The 24,884-nt window shown below is 37.6% G+C and overlaps 2 protein-coding genes across 4 annotated transcripts in view; one reads left to right on the top strand and one right to left on the bottom strand.

Moving 5' to 3' along the window:
• ZRANB3 (zinc finger RANBP2-type containing 3) overlaps positions 1-8,731 on the top strand; it is a 224,717-nt gene extending 215,986 nt beyond the window's left edge. For all 3 annotated transcript variants that reach the window (XM_006921034.3, XM_015596758.2, XM_025039574.1), the window contains exon 22: positions 8,191-8,731. In XM_006921034.3, coding sequence (XP_006921096.3) covers positions 8,191-8,247 — 57 coding nt within the window. In that variant the 3' untranslated portion in view covers positions 8,248-8,731. The remainder of the gene's footprint in view (positions 1-8,190) is intronic.
• RAB3GAP1 (RAB3 GTPase activating protein catalytic subunit 1) overlaps positions 5,805-24,884 on the bottom strand; it is an 89,095-nt gene continuing 70,015 nt past the window's right edge. Inside the window, exons 18-24 of the mRNA XM_006921033.3 lie at positions 24,369-24,506; positions 20,827-21,054; positions 12,663-12,759; positions 12,461-12,564; positions 12,210-12,325; positions 10,814-10,916; positions 5,805-7,544 (exon numbers count right to left, since the gene is read on the bottom strand). Of these exons, the coding sequence (XP_006921095.1) occupies positions 7,308-7,544; positions 10,814-10,916; positions 12,210-12,325; positions 12,461-12,564; positions 12,663-12,759; positions 20,827-21,054; positions 24,369-24,506 (1,023 nt within the window). The 3' untranslated portion in view covers positions 5,805-7,307. The remainder of the gene's footprint in view (positions 7,545-10,813; positions 10,917-12,209; positions 12,326-12,460; positions 12,565-12,662; positions 12,760-20,826; positions 21,055-24,368; positions 24,507-24,884) is intronic.

Raw genomic sequence — 24,884 nt, 5'->3', positions numbered from 1 at the left:
TAAATAGCACAAGCAAGTCATTATTTACTCAAATTGTCAAATGGCTGAAGAACTTAAGAAAAGTTTCGATGTGTGTCTCATCGCTTATTGGTCAGGTCTGACTGGCCCCTGGAGGGAGCCAATGTCATTTTCCTGATACATGTTTAACATAAGCAAATATGTAGGAGGCTGCTTAAGGAAAGAACTCACTTTCCTTCCTTATCATTAGCAAACTGGTTAAGGCTGAGGACTCGTGGATGACTCAAGTAATGGGTTGTGAAACAACAGCCCATCGTCCTGTAACAGGAAGGGTGCGGATCACACTCGATGGAGCAGTGCTCTTGCTGGGGGGCTGCTATGGTGGCAGGTGGCTGTGCAGGAGCTGATTACGTGCCATAAATCCCCGGGCAGGCTCCTCAGGGCATCTAGGACTCATACTATCTGGCCTCACAGCTTCGCCAAGTCCTGCTGGTGTCACATACTGAATCTCTCACCCCATTACCGCCAACGTAGGTCAGAGCCATCGCCGTCTCTTGAGTTAGTGACTGCAGTTCCTAGTGGGTCCATGTCTAGTCTTGCTCCTGTTTCTCTGCTGAACGCCTTTCGGATCTGCTTTCCCTCAATAAGGTCCAAACTCCTCAACAGGCAGATGAGGCTCTTGAATTGGCCACAGCCTCACTTCACTCCCCTCTCACTCTGCTCCAGATACACCGATGCTGAGTCTGTGGGCCGCGCGATGAGCCCCTCGGCCTGGAACGCACTGACTTTGCCCGACTTCCCTCCCCTGTCCTTTGCCTCACCAAAGTCTACCCGACTTTATGTGTAACTTCCTCACTGAAACCTGTGACTAAAGGAGGAGAAAAGGGATCAAAAGAAACAGTTAACTTGATGAGATGGTCAATTTTGAAGTCACTCTTCTTGTTACCAGGTAGTCATCTACAAACACCGGCTGGGTAGGCGTGTCCTTACCTTACAGTGGAGCCTGTCTCCACCAGCTAATCATTCACTCATCCACAATTGTGCCACTTAGTACAGTTAAATAACTTGTCTTTGTTATACAACTAAGTACCCTGTACCATGCTTTTCAGATATTAATTTTTGTAACCTGTTGGATACTTTGCCCCCATTTTGGCAGAGGAAGAGGTCAGGCACCAGCCCAGTGTCTGGCTGGTAAAGAAGGCTGGGCTTTAAAACTGATCTCTCTGGAGCTAGGCCCCTGCTTTTATACATCAAGCTCCATGGCCCAGCACCAACTAGATGGGAATGGTTCATGAATGACACTTTCATGGGTTGAATTAATGATCCTTCGCCCACCCCCAAAAAAGATATGTTGAAGTCCTAACCCCCAGCCCCTCAGAATGTGTCCTTTTTTTGAAACAGGGTCACTGCAGATGTAATCAGTTCAGATGAGGTCATCCTAAAGCAGGCTGGCTGGTGTCATAAGAAGAGACAGACACACAGGGAAGATAGTGTGTAATGACAGAGGCAGAGACCTAAGTCCTGCAGCTGCAAACCAAGGAACAGCAAGGGGTGCCAACCACCATCGGCCGCTAGAAAAAGGCAGGGACACATCTTCCCCTACATGTTTCAGACGAGAGCAGGCCCTGCCAACACCTTGATTTCCAACTTGTAGCCCCCAGAACTGTGAGACAATAAATTTGTTTTAAACCCCTTTGTTGTGACACTTTGTTACAAGCAGTCTTAAACTAATACAGTGGCTAATTCTTTTTATCTCTCCTGGGAAATACTTTTCGTCCCAGGCCTGAGTACTGCAGACAGTCAGCTCACCAGCATTGAACCAAACTAGAGCTCTTCCAGCACAAGCCAGCCCAGCCTACACACATCTCCCTCACAAGCCATTCACCTGCCTTATTGTAGAACAAAGATGAATACGGACCTGCAAACTTAAATAAAAAACAAATATTCTTTCATGGTTTTGTATGAAAACAAAATCCAGTTTTCAACCTGATAGGGAAGAAATATAACTTTCTTAGAGAGGCTCATTCAGCTGGAAAGCAGCAATGTTTCAGACAAGAGCAGGCCCTGCCAACACCAGAGGAGTGTGCCTCTGAGCTGGCACAGATCTCTGCCAGCAGCTGCCCAAGGCCCCAGGCTGCCGAGTCTGGCCTCATGGAGCAGACAGAGGATCATGTCCCCAGAGACCCAATCAGAGACTGGGCCATATTCCTGTCCTCTCTGAGCAGGTGCCAAGTGCCTTTCATTGGCTGATAAGCTTACTCAAGAATACTCCCTGCAGTAGGTGAGGCTGTTCATTTGGCGGGGGGCGGGGGGGAGGGCAGGGGAGTGGGGGAAGGAGGTGGCAGATTTATCCATGACTACCTGTCAGGGGAAAAACTACTGGCAAAAAAAGTCATGCTACTATAAATTAGCTTTATTTTGTTATTTCAAGAATTAGCCAAGCCCACTTTCACAGGCCAACACCAAGCCCCACTTCTCAGAGCTAAAGAAACGCTGGCAGCAGTCCTCTGGCTTTCAGGGACTAATATTCTGAAATGTTCTGGTTTCATGGTACCCAATGGCCAAAAATAAGGGTCCAGAATATTCGAACACAGCAGTGGGGCCTCTTTTGCCATAAGAGGCATTCATTCATTCATTCAGCATCTGTTGAGTGCCAAGCCCTATTCATTGTCCTGTGTGCCCAGAAGAGAGGACCAGACAGCAGCTGTGGGCAGGGACTAGGGTTACAGTTGGCTTGAATCCCACTAGACAGTGGCTTCACGCTCTTGCCCTCTTCTGTATCCCGCCCACCTCCCTTGCCCTCCAGTTCCTGGCAAGGAACAGCGTGCAACAACCAAACCCTACGTGGCTTGGGGCAGAAGCATTAAGTACACCAACCAGTGCTGGGGGTGCCAATCTTCCCTCCAGGCAGTCACTTCTCTGTTCTTTCCCAGTATGAATTTTATTACTTCTCTAAATGCATTTACCACTCTGCATGCACAGCTTTGCAACAGTCACTTCTCAGTCCTCTTCTTACTTGACATCTCAATGGCATTTGACACAGTTGATCAACTCCCACCTTCAACTAATTTTTTTCTTGGTTAGCACAGTTCTGGTTTTCCTTCTAAGTCAGTGGCTCCTCTGGCAGTCCTCCTCCTCTTCCTGACCTCTGGCTCCACCCCAAGATATTCTCTTCACATTGTATTCATCCCTTGGGGATCTCAAACTGTCTTATGGCTTAAGCACTATCTACATCTAAATTTCCCAATTTATAGCACAAGCCCTAACCTTTTCCATAAACTCCAAACTTACAGAATTGCTTGGGTATTTCATTAGTTATCTATTACTATGTAACACTGCCCCCAAATTTAGCAGCTTAAAATAACATTACCTCACACTGTCTGAGAGTCAGCAATCTAGGAGCAGCTTCACCAGGTAGCTAATTCTGGCTCAAGGTCCCTGAAGAGGCTGCGGTCTTCTGTGGCTCAGGAGAGTCCACTTCCAAGCTGGCTCACACGGCTGTTGGCAGGAGCCCTCGATTCTTCACCATGTGGGCCTCTCCTAAGAGTTGTTTGTAATGTGGCCGCTGACGTCCCCCAGGGTAAGTGATGAGAGACCGACGCACACACACACCAACACTTCTTCCATGTTCTGTTGATCACAGAGACCAGCCCTGGTACAACAGAGGAGGTGGAGGGATGGAGACTACACAAGGATATAAATATCAGGAGGTCAAAGGTGGGGATAGTTGGGGGCCACATTAGAGACTGGCTACCACAAGTATCTAACTGATAATTAATATATCCTAACTCAAAATCTTTACTCATACCATCCCCCAAAAACTTGCTCTTCCCTCAGTCTTCTCCATCTCAGTAAATGACATTTTACTCACTCAGGTCCCAAACATTCAAGTCATCCGTGAATCGTTCTCATACCCTCATTGATTCCATCATCAAATTCTGTGCACTTTACTTTCAAAATATACACTGCATTCTCCACAGCAGCCAGAGTAATGTTTCTTTAATGTCTGATCATGACACTCCCCTGTTCAGAATTCTCCATTGGCTTCCTCTTTCAATCAAGAAAACAAACTGAAAATTTTGCATAATCTGGTCCCTGCCCTTTGTTCCTTCACTTTCTTCCCTTCACTTACTCTACTCTAACCAATGGCTTTTCTTCTGTGCCTCCAACAAATCACTGACTCCCACCTCAGGGCTTTGCACTTGCTACCTCATCTAAAATCACCTCCCAGACACACATAAGACGGCGTCCCTCACTTCATTAAGGTCTCTGCTCAGATGTCACCACCTCACAGGCCTTCCCCGATCACCTGTCTAAAAAGCACTCTCCCTCCTCTTAATTTGTTTAGACCTGGTGTGCCTTAATGTAATCTCCATGAGGGTCTTTTATATTTCCTGTTCATTGCTGTATCCTCATTGCTCAGAATAGTATCTGGCACACAGTTGGCACTCAGTAAACATTTGCTGGACTAATGAATGGAATTACAAATATAAATGCTTACTAGAATTTAAGAAATTTCAGCCCAAAGAAAACTCTGAATTATCATATTGGTATAGAAATACAAAGGTGTGGGAGGGCCCCAGAGTGAGGACATTTCATGTTGGTTCCACAAGCATGTCAGGCTCTTTGCAGCACATAACAAAGCACAAAGAAGAAAAAAAACACTGACGATAAAATTGCTACTTTCCAAATAAGTACAAGTCTAGGACATGTATATAGTTTCCTAGCTTCTCCAATCCATTTGTCCTGCTATATAGTTTGATCTAAAACTCACCACGTTATTCCCTTGCTTAAAACTTCACCTCACTACAGCCCTGAAGATAAAGCCCAAACTTCTTGCTGTAGCTTATGCAGAACTTCTTGATCTCACCTGAGTTTCCCTCACCATCTTCATTTCTTGCCTCTTTCTACTCTGGGTAACACACTCCAGCCAAATTGAAATGCTAGCTATTCTCCAAAGATACATTTTCTTTTGTTTCTGAGTTTTTGTCTACTCTGTTTTCTCTATCTGTAACACTTTTCGTATCTCCTCCTGTATCAGTTAATTTTTTCCTGCATAACAAACCTCCCCAGCTTCGACAGGTTCTTTGCACATCTCAAGGTTCTAGCAGCAAGGGAAGGCAAGACCTGATGTGCGAGTACTTTTCAAGTCTCTGCCTGTGTCATGCTTACTACTGACTCCACTGATCAAAGACATGACTAAGTCCAGACTGAAGGGGTGGAAAAATAAATTCTACTTCATGGGAGCAGCAGTACAATTACAATAAATTAGGGGCAAACATACAGGGATGGAAGGAATTATTGTAGTTTTTCTTTACGAGTAATTTACCACACTTCCCCCCACCTCTTTGTTAGCTCCTACTCATCTAGTCTCAGTCTAGAAATCACCTCCTCTGGAAAGGTTTTCCCGATCCCTAAAGCCTGAGTGAAAAACTTCTCCCGTGAAACCTTATATTCACTATTATCGCATCTATTACTTCCTATGGCCAATGAATGAATGAATCAATGCATTTATATGATAAATGTTGGACCTCCAATTCATACAGTTGACTGTACTCTCTCCATTTTATGGCAATGTAATATCAGCTTTCCTATCTGATGGGAAGGTCACTGAAAAGAGGGAGTGTATTTTGGTTTCTGTTTTATCTTTAAAGTATCTATGAAATAAACACAAATAAAAGTAAAATGTGGTAATTTCCATTAATAAAAAAAGGTACGAGAGGGTTCTTGAGACTCCTGCAAGATCTAGTGGGCTGCAAATATTTAGGAAGATCTGAGACAGCACAAAACTGAAATAATTACAAAACGCTCATCAGAGGGGAGAAGAGAAGAGAAAATTAGCCAGAGAAAGCAACACTTTCCTTTTTATTAGATTCATGTCTTTTTAAAGTCCAACCTCTCTTTGTAAAATGTTTCTTTGTTTTTAACTTCCTCATTATAAAGCAGACAAACTCTGTCCCTGAAAATGTTTTCTACTTGGTACATCACTCAGTGCTCAGGCCTGCACTGTGTAGTGCACCAGCAATCAAGTCCATCATTTCGGAGAAAAACACCATGAAGGCCAGGAGGTAATCAACCAGGGCCTCCCCTCCTTCTCGTACACATACACACGCACACACGTGTGCATATATATACCTTTATGTGTACACATACACACTTTTTTATATAAAAATAATATAACAGGTTTACACAGCTCTACTAATTCTTTGAAGTTTCACAGCAAGGTCTATGCTCAGTATACTATTTTTTACTTTGGATTAAAGTGGGAATTTTAGGCTTAAAAATAGATTTAAGATTATTGAACAGAAGCCGTATAACAGATTTAATAAGTTCTGATCAACAGGTAACTAGAAATATGTAGCTGTTATCCTAATGCTCGGTACTACAACACATCCCAATCAATTATTTTCATTTTAACTAAAATACAAAAGTAAAATAGTTCACTAAAATAATTTTCTATTCATTATGTTAGCATATATACCAAATTATACTAACTGCATGATAATCTCTATGAACCAAGGCTATCTTTTTAGCATGTGTTGATCTCTAATTCATTAAATACAGTACCAAGACAGCAACCACAGAAAAAAGAATGCATGCTGTACAACAAAAATAAGAGCACGACAATTTGCAGGTTGATATCTAACTTACATGGCACCTAAAACAAGTAAGAGAAACAAATCTTACAAGATAGATATCAAACTAATTTGCAGCAACATTTAATATATAGTTTTATCAGAAGGAATACATTTAGGTCACAGTTACATGGAAAAACACATAAACTGTGAAATTCTAGGCTTTCTCCTAGAATATTCGAAATGCTCATAGAAAGTACAATAAAGATGGCCATCAGGTGACTGAATAAACAGAATGTCATTTAGTATTTTAAAAACACAGATTCTGGGAATAGGAGCTACCACCAAAATATCCAGAAATCTGAGTTAACAGATACTCTATTCTGGATACTTGATACTAATAAATATAAGGAGCGTTTACACACTATGAATGCAAGGCAATAGCCTAAGGGATAGTCACAGAAAAGAATAAGTGAGCACAATCTTGCCAGAGTGAGTACAGAGAGCTCCTGCTATGTTTTGATCCCCAACCCCACCCCCCAAAAGATTTGGGAAAGAAATCTTTCAGTAGCTCAAGCCCATTCCCTCTGCTCCCACCAAGACACAACACAGCTCAAGCTTGGCGTCACATCTTTCGGATGCTGGTATGATGCTTGATCATTCAACTGGACAGGCCCTGCTCATGGCCTCTAGGGCTCTGACTGGCTCAACCTCCCTCCCACTGAAGGGGTCAACATTGTCTCTGACGCCACAAGTGAGGTAACTCTAGAAGAATTAGAAGAAGGAGGTATCTGATGAAAAGGCACCGGCCAGTCTGAAATCCTCTTTGGTGAGAACACTGTACATGCGCTGAGGCAGCGCTCGGGAGTACGGGGCGGGGCGGGGCACCGCGGTGCGCAAAATGAGTTCCCGGCCAGCAGGGGCTGGGAAGTCTGACACCGAGTTCTGCCGTCTCTCTTCTGGGGAGCCCATTCTCTTCAGTTCCTCCTCCGGTGGAGCCATGGCTGCAGCCTTGAATAGAATCAAATGCTAAATTCAAGACCGAGTCAAATGCTAAACTTAGATCATTTTGAAGGGCAGATGAATAAACATGATAAACACATAGAAATGTTCTACATTATTCAGTAATGCAGTCAACTATGTTGTGATTACTCAAAAAAAAAAAAAAAAAACACAACAGAAAGTACAAGAAGCTTGAAACACTGCATGAGCAGCCAGAGATAACAAATAAATTGGTGACAGAGACAGAAAGGATAATGACTGTCAGGCAATCTGCTATGCAAAGTGAGGGTCATATTCAGACATCTGATGAAGAGGGAAATGTACTGTTTTCTATTGGTTTCTTCTAGCAATGACACAAGACCAAGTCTGATGTCTTCAGTCCATAAGGCGCTGCTTCTCTCCAGAGTCTAGAAAGATGGTTTTTCTCCCAATTTTCAATTCTTTTTAAAGTTCATTTGCCAAATTAAAACTGGGAACACTGTTTTTGTTTGGTGGGTGGCTAATGTGCTCAGTAGTGATAGAAATTCATGTAATGTAGCAATGGCCACAAAAGAGAAGTTCACAATATTAAAGGCATCTATTTTTTCATTAAAACTGCATAAAATACATATTTAGTTAGAGCCCTCATTTTAACTGATTACTCTATTTCTTTCAGGATACCACTGATTTGGGAAAAAATTGTTTTGGCAATGGAAATATGAAATTATGCTAAACATCAAGAAAAGTATGCCAAATCCAGACTGCTAAAGAACGGTTAGTCTTAATGACCTTATGAAGTTAGAAAGATGGGAAGAACAAGGAACTGAGGGACAAAGGCTATTTTGTTACCTCATCAGAAGATTCAGTCAGCTTGAGAAAGGGTGAGAAAAGAAACAATGATGAAAAGTAAACAAGCAAGATGGTTTTTTTAAAAAGAGCTAAACGAGAGATTTCAAGATTATTTCAGAAAGCATGCACTACATTAAGGAACATGATCCTATCAAGAGTATCAAGACAAACACGCACCACATACAACACACCTAGCTATCAAATTGAGCAGACGTACCCACTATTCATGCATCAGATGGTTCAACAGGTATACAGTGTCATTTAATGGGGAAATGATTTAACAAAAAGCTAGCTCTTTTACTAGAGAATTCAGATGCTAAAAAAAGTGCTCATAGCTTGAAAAATAATCCAATAAATTTAAGAATAGGTGTCTCAGAGCTATTCAATTTAGCAAGACTGAAGCAAAATTCAGTCAGTGGTTTATTTGCTGAGTTCCATTTAAGTTTGTGTTTGTGTGTGTGTGTGTGTGTGTGTGTGAGAGAGAGAGAGAGAGAGAGAGAGAGAGAGAAAGAGAGAGAGGGGCTGTGACTGAAACATAATCCTAATGAAATTTATTAAATGTATAATTTTAAGAAAGTTTCAAATATGTAAAATTACTATATGCTATAAAAATTCTCAGTGAAATTTCATACTTTTAAAAGTTAAAATCTTAATTATACAGTGTCAGTAAATTATGAAAAGTTACATGAATAAACCTGAGTGGTTTACATTAGCCAGACATTTAAGGGCTGAGTGCTTGTTATATGATTATAGTCTGCCAAATCCCTAAAAACATTCACCACAAGGTCTGAAAGTTTTAAAACTGCATAATGTGGGATGAATGTACAACTTCAGATTAGCTATGCAATGAGGCCACTGAAAAATGATGCACTTTTATATTTACTGATGTAGTAAGATAATTATATTAAGTGGAAAATAAGAATAAAAGTAAATTACATAATACAATCCTATTTTGTAAAATATACATAGATTTGTATACACTAGATGTCAAATATTGACAGTGATCATCAGTGGACAGTGAGATATGATTCTTTTCTTTACAATGAGCCTTTTCTTACAGTCTGGAGGGAAAAGGCTATTTCCAATTTGGGGAAAATAATTTTGTTTGACTAATCAAAACAAGTAACATTCAGCATTAAAAATATAAATACTTTAGATTTTAAATCCTCAACACACAGTATTAACAACTGAGGAAAGAGGAAAGAGTTTTTGCAATATGAGGAAAATTCATATTGATAACAAGGAAATGTGCTTATAAGCTTCTGGCAAGTAAGCTAGCAAAGATATTACAGGGTGTAAAAACAAACTCAGTTCTAGGTGTCATGCCAGAGACAAAAACAAAGTAAACCAAAGCAATTATCTATTGCTCTAATTTATAACGAAGTAAAATACTTAGTTTTTAACTTGAAATGTTTAACTTTAGGGGACCATAAATAATCCCAGGTTTCAGTTCTTCTTATAAATTCAGATCAGTATATTTGGCTATGATTTTGAATATATTAATTAGATGTACTTCAGATTGACTTAAAAGAGATTATCAAGTTTTTATTCCATGTGTAAGCCCATGAAAATTCTTCTTATTTGATTCTGAGAATTACACCTTCAAAACTGGGTCATTTTAGTGTCCTCACAGTGCTGGGTAACAAGCACCCTGTATTTAGTGCACTTCATGATATTTTTATTAGAATCTTTAATATTAATGAGCCCTGACATGAGAACATCTACGGGATGCCAGCACCTCTTAACCGGTACATAAGATCTGTATAGAAAATATCAGCACAAAGTATAAGCAGTATCATCTTCATAAAAATCCAAACTTTAATAGCTTTAGAAATGTCAAAAGGTACTATATAATTTTTAAATCTCTGCTTTCATTAATAGAGGTAATGACAAAGACAATTTTTCAAACTAGGCTTTCTTTCTGTGCTAAAGCCTAAGTTTCCATAGTCCCAAAAATCTGAAATCTTGTTCTTCATTCTTATGAAATCTCTGAAGTTAGATCTCTTCACCATTACAAAAATAGTTAGATTTACTAACTTTACAAGCTAAGTTGTGAAACCATTTGCAGTACATGGAGTTTAAAATTGGTAAAACTCGATTCTAATTCGAAAGTGAACAGGTTTTTTTTTTTTACAGCACAGCACTGGACATGTCTAAACAAGTCCTTATCATAGATTCTGTAACAATGGATTTCAGACCCTTCTAACTTCTGAAATTTAAGTCCTAAAATATACTTACCATTTTACTTCAACATGCAAAGTAGCAAAAGGATTTCAAAAAACTCAAAAGTCACTGTTGAGAGTCATTGTTTCTTCAGTGTTCGAACCCAAAGCCCAGACTTACACTCAGCTAGCAGCTTTATAGTCAGCCATGTATGGGAATCAAAACAACATCCTACTGAGTAGAGGTCTAGAGAGATCATGATACAGTCAATAGGGAATCTCACATACCCTCTGTGCATTCACAAACAGCTTGTGAATAATTCTGCCAGCATGTCCTCTTCCTGCACCGATGACTAACACTTCAGGCTGCTCTAAAAGGCAACTCACAAACCTAGGAGAGAGAGATAATGAAAGCATAGAAAGCGAGCAGCTCGGTTCACATTATGTCAATCCTCGCAGATTAATTTTGTGGACAAACCCTAAAATTGATACTGCCTAAACCTACCAAGGCTGGAGCGGAAATTTCAGAACAGGATAAACTGACAACTGGAATTAAAATCTACACAAATGACAATCTTACTGCCTTTCGACTATTTTTATAAAATTGGTTAAAAGCCCATCTCTAGCTAAGTGTAAAAAGAAACATTCAGTACAAGATCAAAAAAAAATTTTGGACAACAAAACAAAGTGTAATTTATTCAGCAAAGCAATGATTCATATTTCTTGGTTTTGTAAACTGCCATTTTGTGCTGGAAACATTGTACTTCCAAGTATATCATAGATAACGTGTGGTGGAGCTAACAGAGTGGAGGGCACAGAGTCACCAAGCCTGCACCACCTGCTCACTAATTCATACTGCCTTTTTAGAAACGATTAGAGCTTATTCTTCTCATTTAAAAGAAGGAATTTGCAAAAGCAAAGAAGGTTGGGAGAAAATTTCACTCAACAAAAGATATAAAATTCAAACAAGAACTTGTTAAAAGCTATAACAAATGCCTTGTCATATAATATTAATTATTTAGCATCAATAATGACATTCCTGTGGAAAGGGTAATGACAATGTTAACATTATAACAGATTCAAGCTGATGAAGTAGCTAATTTGGAAATGCTACCACCAACAAAAACATGGGCTCACACTAACAGGCTCCCCTGGTTATGGTGCTGAGTCACAGAGGGAGGAAAAGACTGAGCTAGTCGTTCACCTCATCCTGGAAAGAGCATCTGGACACTTTTGAAACATATTCACAAAGTGCATAATATATGCACCTTTGCTATCATAAATCTTTTTAAAAATTAAATGAATATTGAGCAGAAATACAGTTGCAGAACACCTCAGACTGGTACAGTGAGAGCTGAAAGCAAAGCTCTGGGGCATTTCAAGTAACAAAGAGGAAACAGCTCCCCCACAGGAAACTGCAGGTACCACATTTCTCAGAGCTACAAAAAGAGACAGGTAAAACTTGCTTCTAAAAGTGGCAGGAATGGAGACACCTAGCAAATAATCAAAAAATACAGTAGAGGTCAAATCCTATGATAATTAGGTATTTCTCTGCCTCTAGCCAATGCTTGTTACAAATATAGGAGAACCATAAATCAATCTCAATATTCTATTAAATTTTTCTAAATAGAGTGGTGGCTTTTCCTACTGCAGACAAAAATGAGTTAGTCAAATTAGCAATTACCTTTCAAGATCTTCCTTTTCCTCCTCCTGTTCACATTTCTCAGTTCCAAATTTGGCTTTCAGTGAGCGGGCTCTAGCAATTATAGCTTCCACATTAGTAATTTGATGAATGATTTCCTAACAGTGGAAAAGGCAAAGACATACATTAGAAGATAGCAAAAAAAGCAAAGCCTTTTAAAAATGTATCTTTAAAGTAATTATTGCCAACTGAAGAGAATGCATGGCAAGATCCTGACACGGTATCAAACTTACTTCCAATTTCTTGTCTTCTGGATTGGGGAAGTGCAAAACTTTACTGGAATGAGATATTATTTGCTTTATAATCTTCTTAACTGAAGAAATGTTCTCCAGATTTTCTATTTTTAAAAAGATCAAAGCCATCATTAAATAACTTAGGCAAAAAAAACCTTTCATTTTTGGAAATAACTGATGACTAATCAAGTAAGACATTTACCTTCTTCTTTTACCTTGAGTAAGGCTGCATGAATTACACAAGGTAACAGGTGCCGAGCAAGGTCTGCAGGTTTCTGTATTGCCAGATAGTGCAGCACCTGAAGGAGGCACAAAGTCAAATAAATGATCAATGCAGGTGTCAAAGAATAAAGCAGCCATTTACGCAAGTAAAAAAATCCTCTGAACCACTGAGCACATCTGTTAAGAGTAGTGCTCTCTTAGTACCTATCCCTATTCATCCAAATAAGTAGCTACTACTCTCAAAGGTAAGGATAATGTTACTGAAAAGAAGTAAGTACTTCAGTCTTTAATAATGTTGAATATGCTCATAAAGTTTTTTTCCTGAGTCCATATGTAATACATGCAAATTAGGAACAAAAAAAATAAAAACATCTGTAAATTATACTAGAAATAGAAATAGAAATTGTTAACGGTGGAATGTTTTCATTCCAGGATTTGTTAAGACATTGAATACACATAATATATTAAGAGAACGAATACGAAGTATGTAAAATACTGTTTTGTAACTTGCTGAGATTTTTCACTTAACGTTTCTAAACATTCCTAGGGACCTCCCCTTAATTTGTTTGTTTAGTTGTTTTGGTTTATCATTTTTTCCAAAATGAAAATTATTTTATTTTTCTGATTATAGAAATAGAGAAGTAAATGTAACACATGGAGCCAACCTTTAAGCTCCTTATTCAACAGCAGTAAAAAGAAATCTCATAAGGTGAAGCTGACTGATAATGCTCATAGATTTCAAAAATTATTTATCAAAATAAGTAAATACATACATACATACATACATACATACATATATACATACAAACACACATACATACAGGGACGTGTAATGCAAAAGTTCTCCAGAAATCCTACTTCTGAAGGAACACATTTTTGCGTTTATCTTCTCAGACTTATTTCTATGCCCATTTAAACACACAGATATAGATGCATATTCAATTTCGTAACAAAAATTCATAATATACATACTGTTTCACAAACTTGCTTTGTTCATTTAATGACTTATGATTTTTATTTTTTGGCTTGGTTTTGGGTGGTCTGAAACTTTTTTTTAATTATGAGATACACATACCACAGTATTTATAGTTTAAAACACGAATACTTATTTATACACCAAGAGCTTAAGAAACAGAACATCACCAGTACTTTCCACATCCCCCTGTGTGCCTCCCTGACCAAGTTTCCCTGAGTGCCCTGCCCCACCCCTCAAGCATAACTACTAATCATTCTTTTGTTTTCTCCACAATTTTCTTACACATATATATGTAGCCCTAAACAATGTGTTGCTTGGTCTGGTTTTAATCTTTATATAAATGGAAGTCTCTAGTTACACCCCAGTGACTTCAGTACTGTTTTTGAGATGTATGTATGTTGATAGATGCTATAGTTTATTCATTTTCACTGCTGATAAAATGTTCCTCCACTGATGGACTCCCCAAGATTTTTTGGCTATTTCAAATAATACTCCTATTATTGCATATGTTTCCTGGTGCATATGTAGAGGAATTTCTCAAGGGTATATACCTAAAAATAGACTATGCACAAAATAATGCTAATTTTTAATATTGAAGTCATATTCCTAGTAATTTTACAAAGTGTTTCAACAGATTTATACTCTCATCTAGAATAGTAAAGAGTTCCCATTGTCATACATCCTTGTTAACTTAATCCAAATTTTGTTTTCCTTAACCTACAGAAAAATTTGCAAGAATACAAAATATGTATATACAATTGTAACCATGCAAAAACTTCACTTCTTTAAAATTATTTTTCTTTTCTTTTACCCTCATTCAAATTGGCCCTGTCTAGTCTAATAGCACCATGACTCACTTGCTTCTTTTCTTTCCTTATCTCTCTACCTTTCCACATATTGCACATCCACACAATCATTACGCCTTTAGGTCAAACAGTTTTAAGAACAAAGCCTCAGGTCTGTTGACGACAGAAACAGTTTAGGTCAAACTAAAGATAACACCTTGATCTCAGTTGTGTTTCAGCTGCAGACCCATTAAGATGGAATAACCTTACTTGCCATATCCCCTAGAAACCAAAAAGAATGAGACCATGACTGACATCAGGACCTAATGCAATAATCAACTGCCTTCTACCCCACCCCCGACCAATCAGTAGAGCTCACAACCCCAACTCCTTAGCTACCATGACTAATGATCTTTCTCCTCTATAACCTATTCCCTACAGGCCATTGAGGAGCCAGGTATTTAAGCACTCCCAGTGTCTCTGGGCTTGGTGCCATTTCCTTAAATAAACCTTTCTTTGCTGCAAACTCCTGCTTATGTCTCAGTTGGCTTTAATATGCACAGGCAGATGAACCTCTTCTATTTTGGTAACACCCTTTGCCTAGATTCACTTATTGTTAATCTTTTTAACTCATCTGTTTTATCACAAGCCTTTCTCTCCTCCTCTGTATGTGCATACTATCTGTTAAAAACAAATTCAACCAATAAATTTGAAGATCTTATTCGCTTTAAGCGACTCATAATTCTGGCAGCATCCCACCTAGCAACTAGAAAAATTGCTCTGAAGGGCTGTACAAAATGGAAGGTTTTTATAGGAAAAAGGGTGGAGCAAGGGAGCAATTAACAAAAGAAAAGATTATTTGGGGGCTGGGATATCTTTTCCTGGGGGTAGGGGACAGAAAGGGTTTTATCTTGCAGACTGCCTCTTCTTTCTGTGGGGGGTGTAGAGGACCTAGCCGACAGATTACCTTACTGGTAGTTGCCTAAAAATTCCAGACTGGTTAAGGTTATGTTTCTCAGAGACGTTGAAACTACAATTAGCAGGCATTAAATCTAAATTTGGCTTTTAGCATGAGTGACGCCAATTTGGGCCTGTGGTTTTTTCTTTAGCACATACACACATCCATTTTTTTTTTTTTGAATAATTTGAGAGTGAGTCGCATACATCATCATGTCTCTTTATCTTCAAATACCTCAGTGTGTATTTCCTAAAATTAATGTTTTCTTATGTAATCAAAACAAACTATTTTGATTAAACACTGATCAAATACTTTTAATCTAATCTACTATCCATATCACAATTTTGTCAAATGACCGAATAATGTCTTTTATATCTTTTTCCTTCACCATACAGGATCCAGTTAAGGATCATGCATTGCCTTTAACTGTCATACTTCTTTAATGAAATTGAAACCGTTTTCCAGTCTCTTTTATAACACTGACATTTTGAGTACAGTCTTACCCCCTCCCAGCTTTCTGATTAATTCAATTCCATACTTTACTGATATTGCTTTAGTTTTTAAAAATTAAGAAATAAATACCATAAAATCTGCCACTTTAAAATGGTTTACAGTGGTTTTTAGCATATTTACAAGGTTCTGCAACCATCACCACTGTCTAATTCCAGAACATTTTCATTACCCCAAAAAGAAACCCAGTCCCCAAAAGAAGCCACTCCCCAATTTCTCCCACTTCTGATCCCTCCTGGCAACTACTAAACTAACTTTCTGTTTCCATGGCTTTGCTTATTCTGGACATTTCATATAAATGGAATTATACAATATGTGGTCTTCTGTTTCTGGCTTCTTTCGCTTAGCATGTTTTCAAGGTCCACCCATGTTGTAGCTTGTATCAGAATTTCACTCGTTTTTATGGCTGAATAATATTCCATTGTATGGATATACCCATGGTTTGCTTATCCATTCATTAGCTGACATACATTTGAGTTAGCTCCGCTTTTTAGCTATTATAAATAATTCTGTCAATATTTGTGTAAGCAATTTCCTGTTTTATCTAATGTCCTTTTCCTATTCCAGAATCCCATTCAGGATATCACATTACATTTAGCAGTTATGTTTCTAGACTCCCTTTAGAGTGAGTTTCTCAAGATTTCCTTGTTTTTATTGACCCTGACAGTTTTGAGGAATTCTAGTTAGGTATTTTGTAAAAAGTCTCTCAATTAAAATTTATTTGATGCTTTCCTCACAATTAAACTGGTGTTATATATTTTGGGGAGGAAGACCAGTGAGGTAAAGTGCTATTCTCATCACATCACATAAAGAGTACATACTATCAATGTGTCTTATCCCTGTTTTTAAGCTTGCTCACCTGGTCAATGTAGTGTTTGTCAGGTTTCTGCACTGTAAAGTTAGTCCTTTTCCTCACTTTGCACACCGTACTCTTTAGAAGGAAGTCAAAATGCACAGCTCACACTTATGGCATTGGGAGTTACACTCCACTTCCTTGGGGGCAGAGTAGATCTGGAGTTCCTCTGCGTGAAAGATTTGTCTCCTCTCCAGTTTATTCAATCATTTACATATCACTACAGATTCAACGATGTTAATTTTATACTTTGAGTTATAATCCAATACTACTTTGTCACTCAAATTGTTCCAGTGTTAGCCATTAGGAAATCTTTCAGTTGGTTCCTGTGTCCTTTTAACATACTCCAACAATTTTTTTTTTTTAAAGCTCTTTTTAAAATAGAATATTTCTCATTTGGGGTTTATCTAATGTTTCCTCATAATTATATGCAGGTTATGCACTCTTTGACCAAACAATATGTAAGTGATGTTGGATCCTTCAGAGTACCACATCTTGATGTAGACAATCTCCATCTGCCCCTTACTGATATTTTAATTTTGATCATCCTATTTCTCCATTGTATTATTATTATTTATGTCTTTGCAATTCTGAAGTAATCTGTAGAGACACTTTAAGCCATGCAAAATGATGCTCTTCACCCACATTTCTATCTAGACTTGATATCTATGATATTCTTGCCTGGATCAACCTCAACTATGAATATAATTATAAAATGAAGAGTTCCCAACTCCAATATAGCCTCCATATTTATTAGTCATCTTTATGTTGAAATGCCCTTTCTACTCCATTTTTAAAAATTTATTTAAATTAGTTTCAAGTATACAGTAGATTGGTTAGACACCTATATAATTCATAAAACGATCCCCCCCAACTGCTCCCTCCCTCCCTTGGCCCTCCACCTAGCTATCATGTTAATACCAACTGCATTCCCTCTGCCATGCTCCCCATCCCCATGACCAACTATCAACTACTAATTTGTACCTCTTTAACCCTTCACCCCATTCTCATATCCCAACCCCCTCCCCTCTGTCCATCACTAAATTGTCCACTATATTTGCATTTTTGATTAGTTTGTTCTTTTTGTTCCTTAGATTCCGCAAATAAGTGAAATCATATGGTATTTATCTTTCTCCAACTTATTTCACTCAGCATAATAACCTCTAGGTCCATCCATGTCATTGCAAATGGTAGGATTTCATTTTTTTTTAATGACTGAGTAATATTCCATATTATATATGAACCATAATTTCTTTATCAAACCGTCTGTTGATGGGCATTTAAGTTGCTTCCATATCTTGGCTACTGTAAATTGTGCTGCCATGAATGCTGGAGTTCATAGATCTTTACGAATTATTGTTTTGGTTTTCTTTGGATAAATACTCAGAAGTGCAATTGCTGGGTCAATCCCCCATTTCTTTATCTACAAATTATCAATGGGGACCTAAGGATTCTGATTTTTTTCTTAACAATTTGTAATTCATCACCTTCCTTAATTATTTGGTACTCAAATTGTCCAGATTTGGCCAATAAGAGGCCCTTCAAGCTAGCTCCTTATGAAATACCCCTATTTTTTTTACAAACACTTCCTTATTTTCTGGTAACACATGATGTTCCACACTCATCTTATACCTTCCCTCTTCCAATCCTGAAATCGGCCATTTCTCTGAGGAAAGCATGGTTCCTTTTAGTAAGAAATATTCTAAAAATCAAGATATACATTGTGCTCACTGCTACTGGGGTGTCACTGCTTCTAGATCCCTTCAGAAGAGAACAAGAAAATACATGCCTGTATATATACATACGTACATACCCACATACCTATTCACATTTTCAAAACCTATGAGTCCACATTCCAATCCACCGCTATCGAGTCTTCCTCGCCCACCCCAATTCCATGTTTGCATTTCACTTCCACAGTGAGAATTCTGGCTTCCAACTAACACCAACACATTTAAGTACTCTTTTGCTCAAGCAATAATCCATCTAAAAGTTCCAGAACTGCTTACCCATATCACTACACAAAACAAACCTGGAAAATAAAGTTTAGGATTTATTTGCACTGTTTTCCCATCTCCCAACACACCTGAGAGTATATAGTCAAAAATATCTTATATGCCCATAAATTGCTTGGATTAGATTTTCTCCCCGCTCCCCATTCCAAGTATCAATTACCTCCCCTCCACTGAGTATCAAGCTTTTTGAATTTGCCAATCTGATGTTGTGAGAAATGGTTATCTCAGTAATTTCTAATTTTCATTTCTCTTATTGTGAATGAAGTTGAAGATCTTTTGATAGGTTTAAGGGTAATTATCCTTTTTTTGGTACTCATATTCTTGCTCATTTTTCTATAGCAATTTGACCCTTTATCTGTAATACATATATTTCTCCCGGCTTACAAATATTTCTCCCAGTTTATCATTTGTCTTTTGACTTTCTCTTTTGCCATATAAAAGTTTTCATCTTTTTGCCTGGAGGTCCTGAGGATTTTATTTTAAAAAATATTTTAAAGTCTAGTAGTTCTACAGTCATGTATTCTGAAGTTCATTACTTCTGGTCAATTTTTCTATCTTCCATTTCTACCACTTTCTCTCCAACTCCTTTTACTCTTTTATTCCATTTTCATTCTCTTGGCTGTTTTGCTGCTTTTCCTTGAGGCCTTTTATTAAATTTACAATGAATCTATTTCTCATTGGGCCCCTTGTAATTTAGTCTTTATTTTTGATATAGTTATCTTTTTCTTCTACTTCTATCCTGAGTTAAACCAGCTGTGGTTTTGTTTTCTTTGTGTGGTTTTTGGGTCAAATTTTGCTATTGGTTTTAGTATTTGTGATTAAACATAATTTTTCCTATCTCTCATGCTTGTTTTAGAATATTTGATTCAGATGGAATGTTATGTTAATTTTCTTCTGCTTTATGGTTGATTTTCTGTGAAATGTTATTATCTGAACTGATCCAGTTGCATTTTCTGTTTTTTATAGTAGTTTTGTATGGATATAGTCTGCACTTTAGTATTCCCAATCATGTCAGTTTGAAAGTATCCTCTTCTGCACAGTTTCTTTAATGGATGGCAGAAGGTGAGGGAGGTTAATAAGTCTTGTTTCTCTTTCATTTCTGCAGGATTTTTAATTTTCCCCTTATTTCCTTCTTTCCCATCACTGCTTTAGAAGGGGTATTAGTCCTTCTCTATAGATCCGATTCTTCCCAAGCAGTGTCTGAGTGTCCACTTCTAGTCGTGCTTATGTTTAAGCCCCTGCCCTGTAGTTAACTGTAGTTAACTGTGCTGTTAACTACCATGCTCCACCTGTGTTGAGTATTTTCGCACATAGTATAAGGCTCTTTCTAGGATGATTCTGTGCTCCATCTAAGTCTTCTGCATCTCTCAGCTCTTCTTAAAACACCCTGTCTCCATTCTCTACACCCACAGGCTTTTAGCAATAGGAACTCCACTGGAATTTAGCTTATTTCTCTACTTACAGTTAATTCGAAGGTCACTGCAATCTCTAGCCTCTCTTAATGTTGAAGGCATGATTTATTAATTTCATGGGGTTTTTTTGCAAGGGGGGGCAATCTGATATCAGGTGGCTGCCTAAAGAACTCCAAATATTTTTTAATAATTACAAAACAGTCCACTAAATGATCATATCGTAACTTATTGAACCAAGCCTTATTTTTGGTAATTTCGGTTTATATCTACTTTTTCACTAAAAAACTTTGTTAAACATCATTCTTGTACGTTGATCTTTATGTATTTCTCATTATTTCTTTAATAAATTTCTTGGTAGTAGAACTGTTAGGTCAAAGGACATTACAATTTTTAAGGTTTTGACATATGCTGTGAGACAGAACCATGGTAAGCATGCGACATAAAATATACGTCTTATTTTTTTGGCCTATTCCCAACCAGTTCTAATCTTAAATTTGAATAGTAGATATATAAACGGTTCATTATATGCTTTGCTTCTCAAGTGTGTCCAAAGCTCTCATGTCTATGATAGTGAGATTTTTAGATGCTAGAACAATTATTAGCATTTTAATGTTAGATACCCAAACTTCAGTTACCTTTTCTGCTTCCCGGGTATCATCAAAGAGTCTCCTTTGCCTTCGTGCAGGAATTGGCTTGGCTGTTTCCCAGGCTTCTACCCACATGTTGCTTGGAATCTTCATTCGGGCACTCAGTTCTCCCTTCAGAACCACGTTGCCCTTTTCATCAATCACTTCCTCTTCAATATAATCCCGAGGTGAATACCACCGCACAAAGTCTTCCAGAAAACAGCCTGGATTAGCTGCCTAAAACAAGGCAAAAATTTCAGCAGAATCAAATAAAAATCAACAGTTACTGATAAACCTACTTGCAAAATCGCTTTCCCTTTCACAAAAAGCCTATCTACTCTTTATATAATCTAATATGTGACATGAGTTTGGGTGTTACCTTTAAAATAAATCAGGTGTTAAGTACCCAAAGCATTTTCTTTTTGCTGTCTCCATTTTATAAAAAAAGAAAATATTTTTATTTGATGAATTTGGAAGTAAAAATTATGTGTGAAAAGAATTCTCTTAAACAGATTGTTACATAAAGTTAGTTTAAAATTATAGCATAACTGCTCAATACTTAAAAAGGTATCAAGTAAGTGAAAGTCAAGTAAATCAAATAATATACATCATGACCAGAATAATAATACAACAATGGAAAAGTTCTGCTCTTTTTTCCCTCAATAAATCAATACTGGTACTGCAATAAACATCTGCTAACCTCAAAAAAGTTCTATTTAGCCATCAAATTCTTGTGCTTTATGTAACAAATTACCATCACATAAATTGCTTTTGTGATGTTAAGAAACTGGAATTCAAACTATTGTTTTTCGGGCTTCTGAAACCTAACTAATTAAAGTTTTATTTAGTAGATAATTCTATAGAATCAACAATGGTGCATGCCAAAATCCTTTAAGTAATTCTACATTCAAGCCTGGAAAAAAATAGAGGCTTTGCAGTTTTAGTGGTAAGGCACACAGTTCTTTTTTCCAAGTGTCTAGTAATACATCAGTGGAGTACTAAGGATGACCACATACATCATCTCCTTAATACTCAAAGGATACGTGTACATACATTAAATACATGCCTTTTGGGTTATATTCTCTACCATAATGAATTCTTTCTGCTATGAGTAATATATTTAATTGCTTACAATAGTAAGCTATGTAAGCATTAACAAAGAAATACTAAGCAGAAGATAATTTTCTTTATTTTTAAATTAAATTAACTTCAGACCTAAATGAAAATCAACATGATGAGAATGGTTAGTCTTAAATATGAAAAGCAAAACTGCCAATTCCTCCTGGTAGCAAAAGTGGCTACCAGATTAACTATTCCCACCAATTTAGAAAACTCCCTGAGGGGATGAGGAATTAGAGGGAGGTCCTTAACCAATAGTCAACAACAGAAACTTCCAAGAGCTATTGGCATCATCGCAACAAAAAACTGTTGTGAACTGCAAAGGGTCAACATTACTGCATGACTCAGGATTCACACACAAAGATGTGGATATTAACCAGGCAACACCAGACCCACATGAGAACATCTTAGGAAACAAGAGTGAAAGGCCTTGAATGAAGAGAGAGACCTTAAAGAAAATAGTACTGAACTCTTGTACTACAGAACGTGCTAAAGACAGACATTTCACACCAGAATTCCTCTTTCTGGTTGTCCTTACTGCACCAGGCTAACCATAAAACTACCAGGAGAGGGTCAAGACTCACTTCGGCTATGGCTTATCTTTGTTCTACTGTTATAAGAATGTACTCCAAGAGCATACTAGAGATTAGATCTTGTCCTTCTGGAATTATAAAGTGTAGGTGCCTCAGCTACATATCAGCATTCGTCCAAAGCTCTGGGGACTCTCCCAAGGGTCCCTAAACCAAGTCATCCTATACAAAAAAGGGAAAGGCAACCATATCTATTTTAAAGTGACTATCTATGTCCTTGAATATATTATCTGATTCCTACAGATGGGCAGATGTGTAAGATGGCTATTTGAAATATAGTCTATTTTCTGATTAAAACAATGTTATAAGAGATTTGTAGGTGTCTAGCTTAGTCTAAAAGAGTCTAATGAACCATAGTTTTGCTGCTGCGCAGTGTTAAAGAAATTACATAGAACCTTACCATCAGGAGCCAATATGTTTCTATGGGGAAAAGCTTTTACAGTTCCAAGCTGGAATTTCTTTCTGTACATGCCTTTGCAAGAACACTGTAGTAGGACAGGGACAGATGAATATGAAGGCAGCTAGAGGTCAGGTTAAAAACAGTGGCTGCAGAGACTGGTATTTCTTACCGTGCGCACATACCCTAAGCCAATTCTCTACCTTTTTGATTTAACATATGCCCTCAGAGCCAATTGGCTTCTCTTTATCCATTGTACCAACTGTTTATTTTAAAACAACACATCCCTCTTTCTTGTTTCACAGCAGAATACAGCTCACAGATTTTCTGTATCTTTTTAGACTCTAAGAAAACATGCAGCTCTTAAGAGGTTTACTAAAGATTTTTTTTTCTTCTAGCAAAGATGGGGGACATAAGCAAGGAAAAGGAGGCTCCCTTTTATTGTCACAAATCTAACAGGGATGATGAAAGTGGAATAGGTTTTCATGGAGTGTTTATGTTGAAAAAATCAAACGCAGACTGGCCTACATAGCACAAAAGCAGGACTGAATAGGGGCTATTGAAACAGGGAGATGGGGCCATCACAGACCATCACACTGAAGAGGAAAGCCTGGGCCTGGGAGACAGTCCAGAGTATCAGCAGTAGGAAAGGGAAGTCCTGTGACCTGCAGGGCTACCCACTTGGTTTTTTAAAAAAATATATACATAGACTTGCCTCTACTTTCAAGAATAAGTAATTATTTAAAAAAAAAAACAACAACAAACAAACCTTTCTTCATCCCTAGGTTTGTAAGCTAATAAGCCAAATGTCACCATTCTTTGAATCCTCTATGTCCTAGATACAGGCCCATATTAAGCCTAAAACAGTCTTCTCTAAGTATCAAATGCCTACTCATCCTAAATGGTGACTCATCTGAGAAACTTTCCATGACCCACTCAGTAGAGTCAGTCATCTTTTTTGATCTTGGCTTCATAACTCATCGTATAAAAATTATTTACATATCTCCTCCCACAACCTCAATAGACTGTAACTGAGGATAAATATTCTATTTCTTACTTGCCTAATCTCAGTGCAAGTCACAAAGTAGGAAATCGCTGAATGAAGGAAACTATGTTAAATCCTAAGGGTTTCTTAAAAGCCTTGCATTAAATTGACTAAACATACACAAAGGAAGAAAACATCTCAAAGCCAATGCATATATAAAAACTATTCAATTCTCAACTTTCAACTATTGTTCAAAGATTGTTCTTTTTTTTTTTTTAAACTTAAGAAGTAACTTTGACTATAACCTTTAGGGGATGGATGTGGGGTACTATAACTAATGAAATAAAAACATTTAATAAAAAAGACATTCAGGTCTTCATACCGCCTCATTGAGTGACTTTCACAGCTTCATCCCAGAATAGCTCAAAATAGAAACTCGAGCTCTGATAGTGTGACCCACCTTAAAAGACTCCATATCTGAGAGTAGACAGGCACTCTGCATGCGTGCTCTGAGGTGAGCCCCTTCTGCTGAGGTACCTAATTTAGCTAGAACCTCTGACTGCTCTTCTAGCAGATCTTCTGTCATAGGTGCTGGTTCCTGTGAAGTACAAAAGGACAAAGCTCATGAACAGCCTTTTTTTAGACAAAGCAGAACTATAAAAATAGAATAAAGGCAACAATTATTTCAGCACTAGCGGTCACAAGATATGTACTTAGAAGAATTCAGAAAAATTCACAAGACTTTTGTAAGCTACATTAAAAAGTAACAGATTAATAAGAATAAATATGACTATCAGCACCCCCCAACACACAACAGTAAGCTTATCATGTTTCCCTTGATGAGGCTTGATAGCTAAAAGACAGGAATATGAGTACACTGAACATTTTCCTGTCTATTAATGATATAGAAATGAAATCCTAATGATATTTTATGAATGTTATCACTAGTTGCAATAAGATTTTTATTAAAACTAAT

This window comes from Pteropus alecto, unplaced genomic scaffold (genome assembly GCF_000325575.1).
Source record: "Pteropus alecto unplaced genomic scaffold, ASM32557v1 scaffold3, whole genome shotgun sequence".
Taxonomy (NCBI): domain Eukaryota; kingdom Metazoa; phylum Chordata; class Mammalia; order Chiroptera; family Pteropodidae; genus Pteropus; species Pteropus alecto.
Note: the sequence above shows the minus strand (reverse complement) of the source record. Positions and strands in the feature narration are given on the sequence as shown.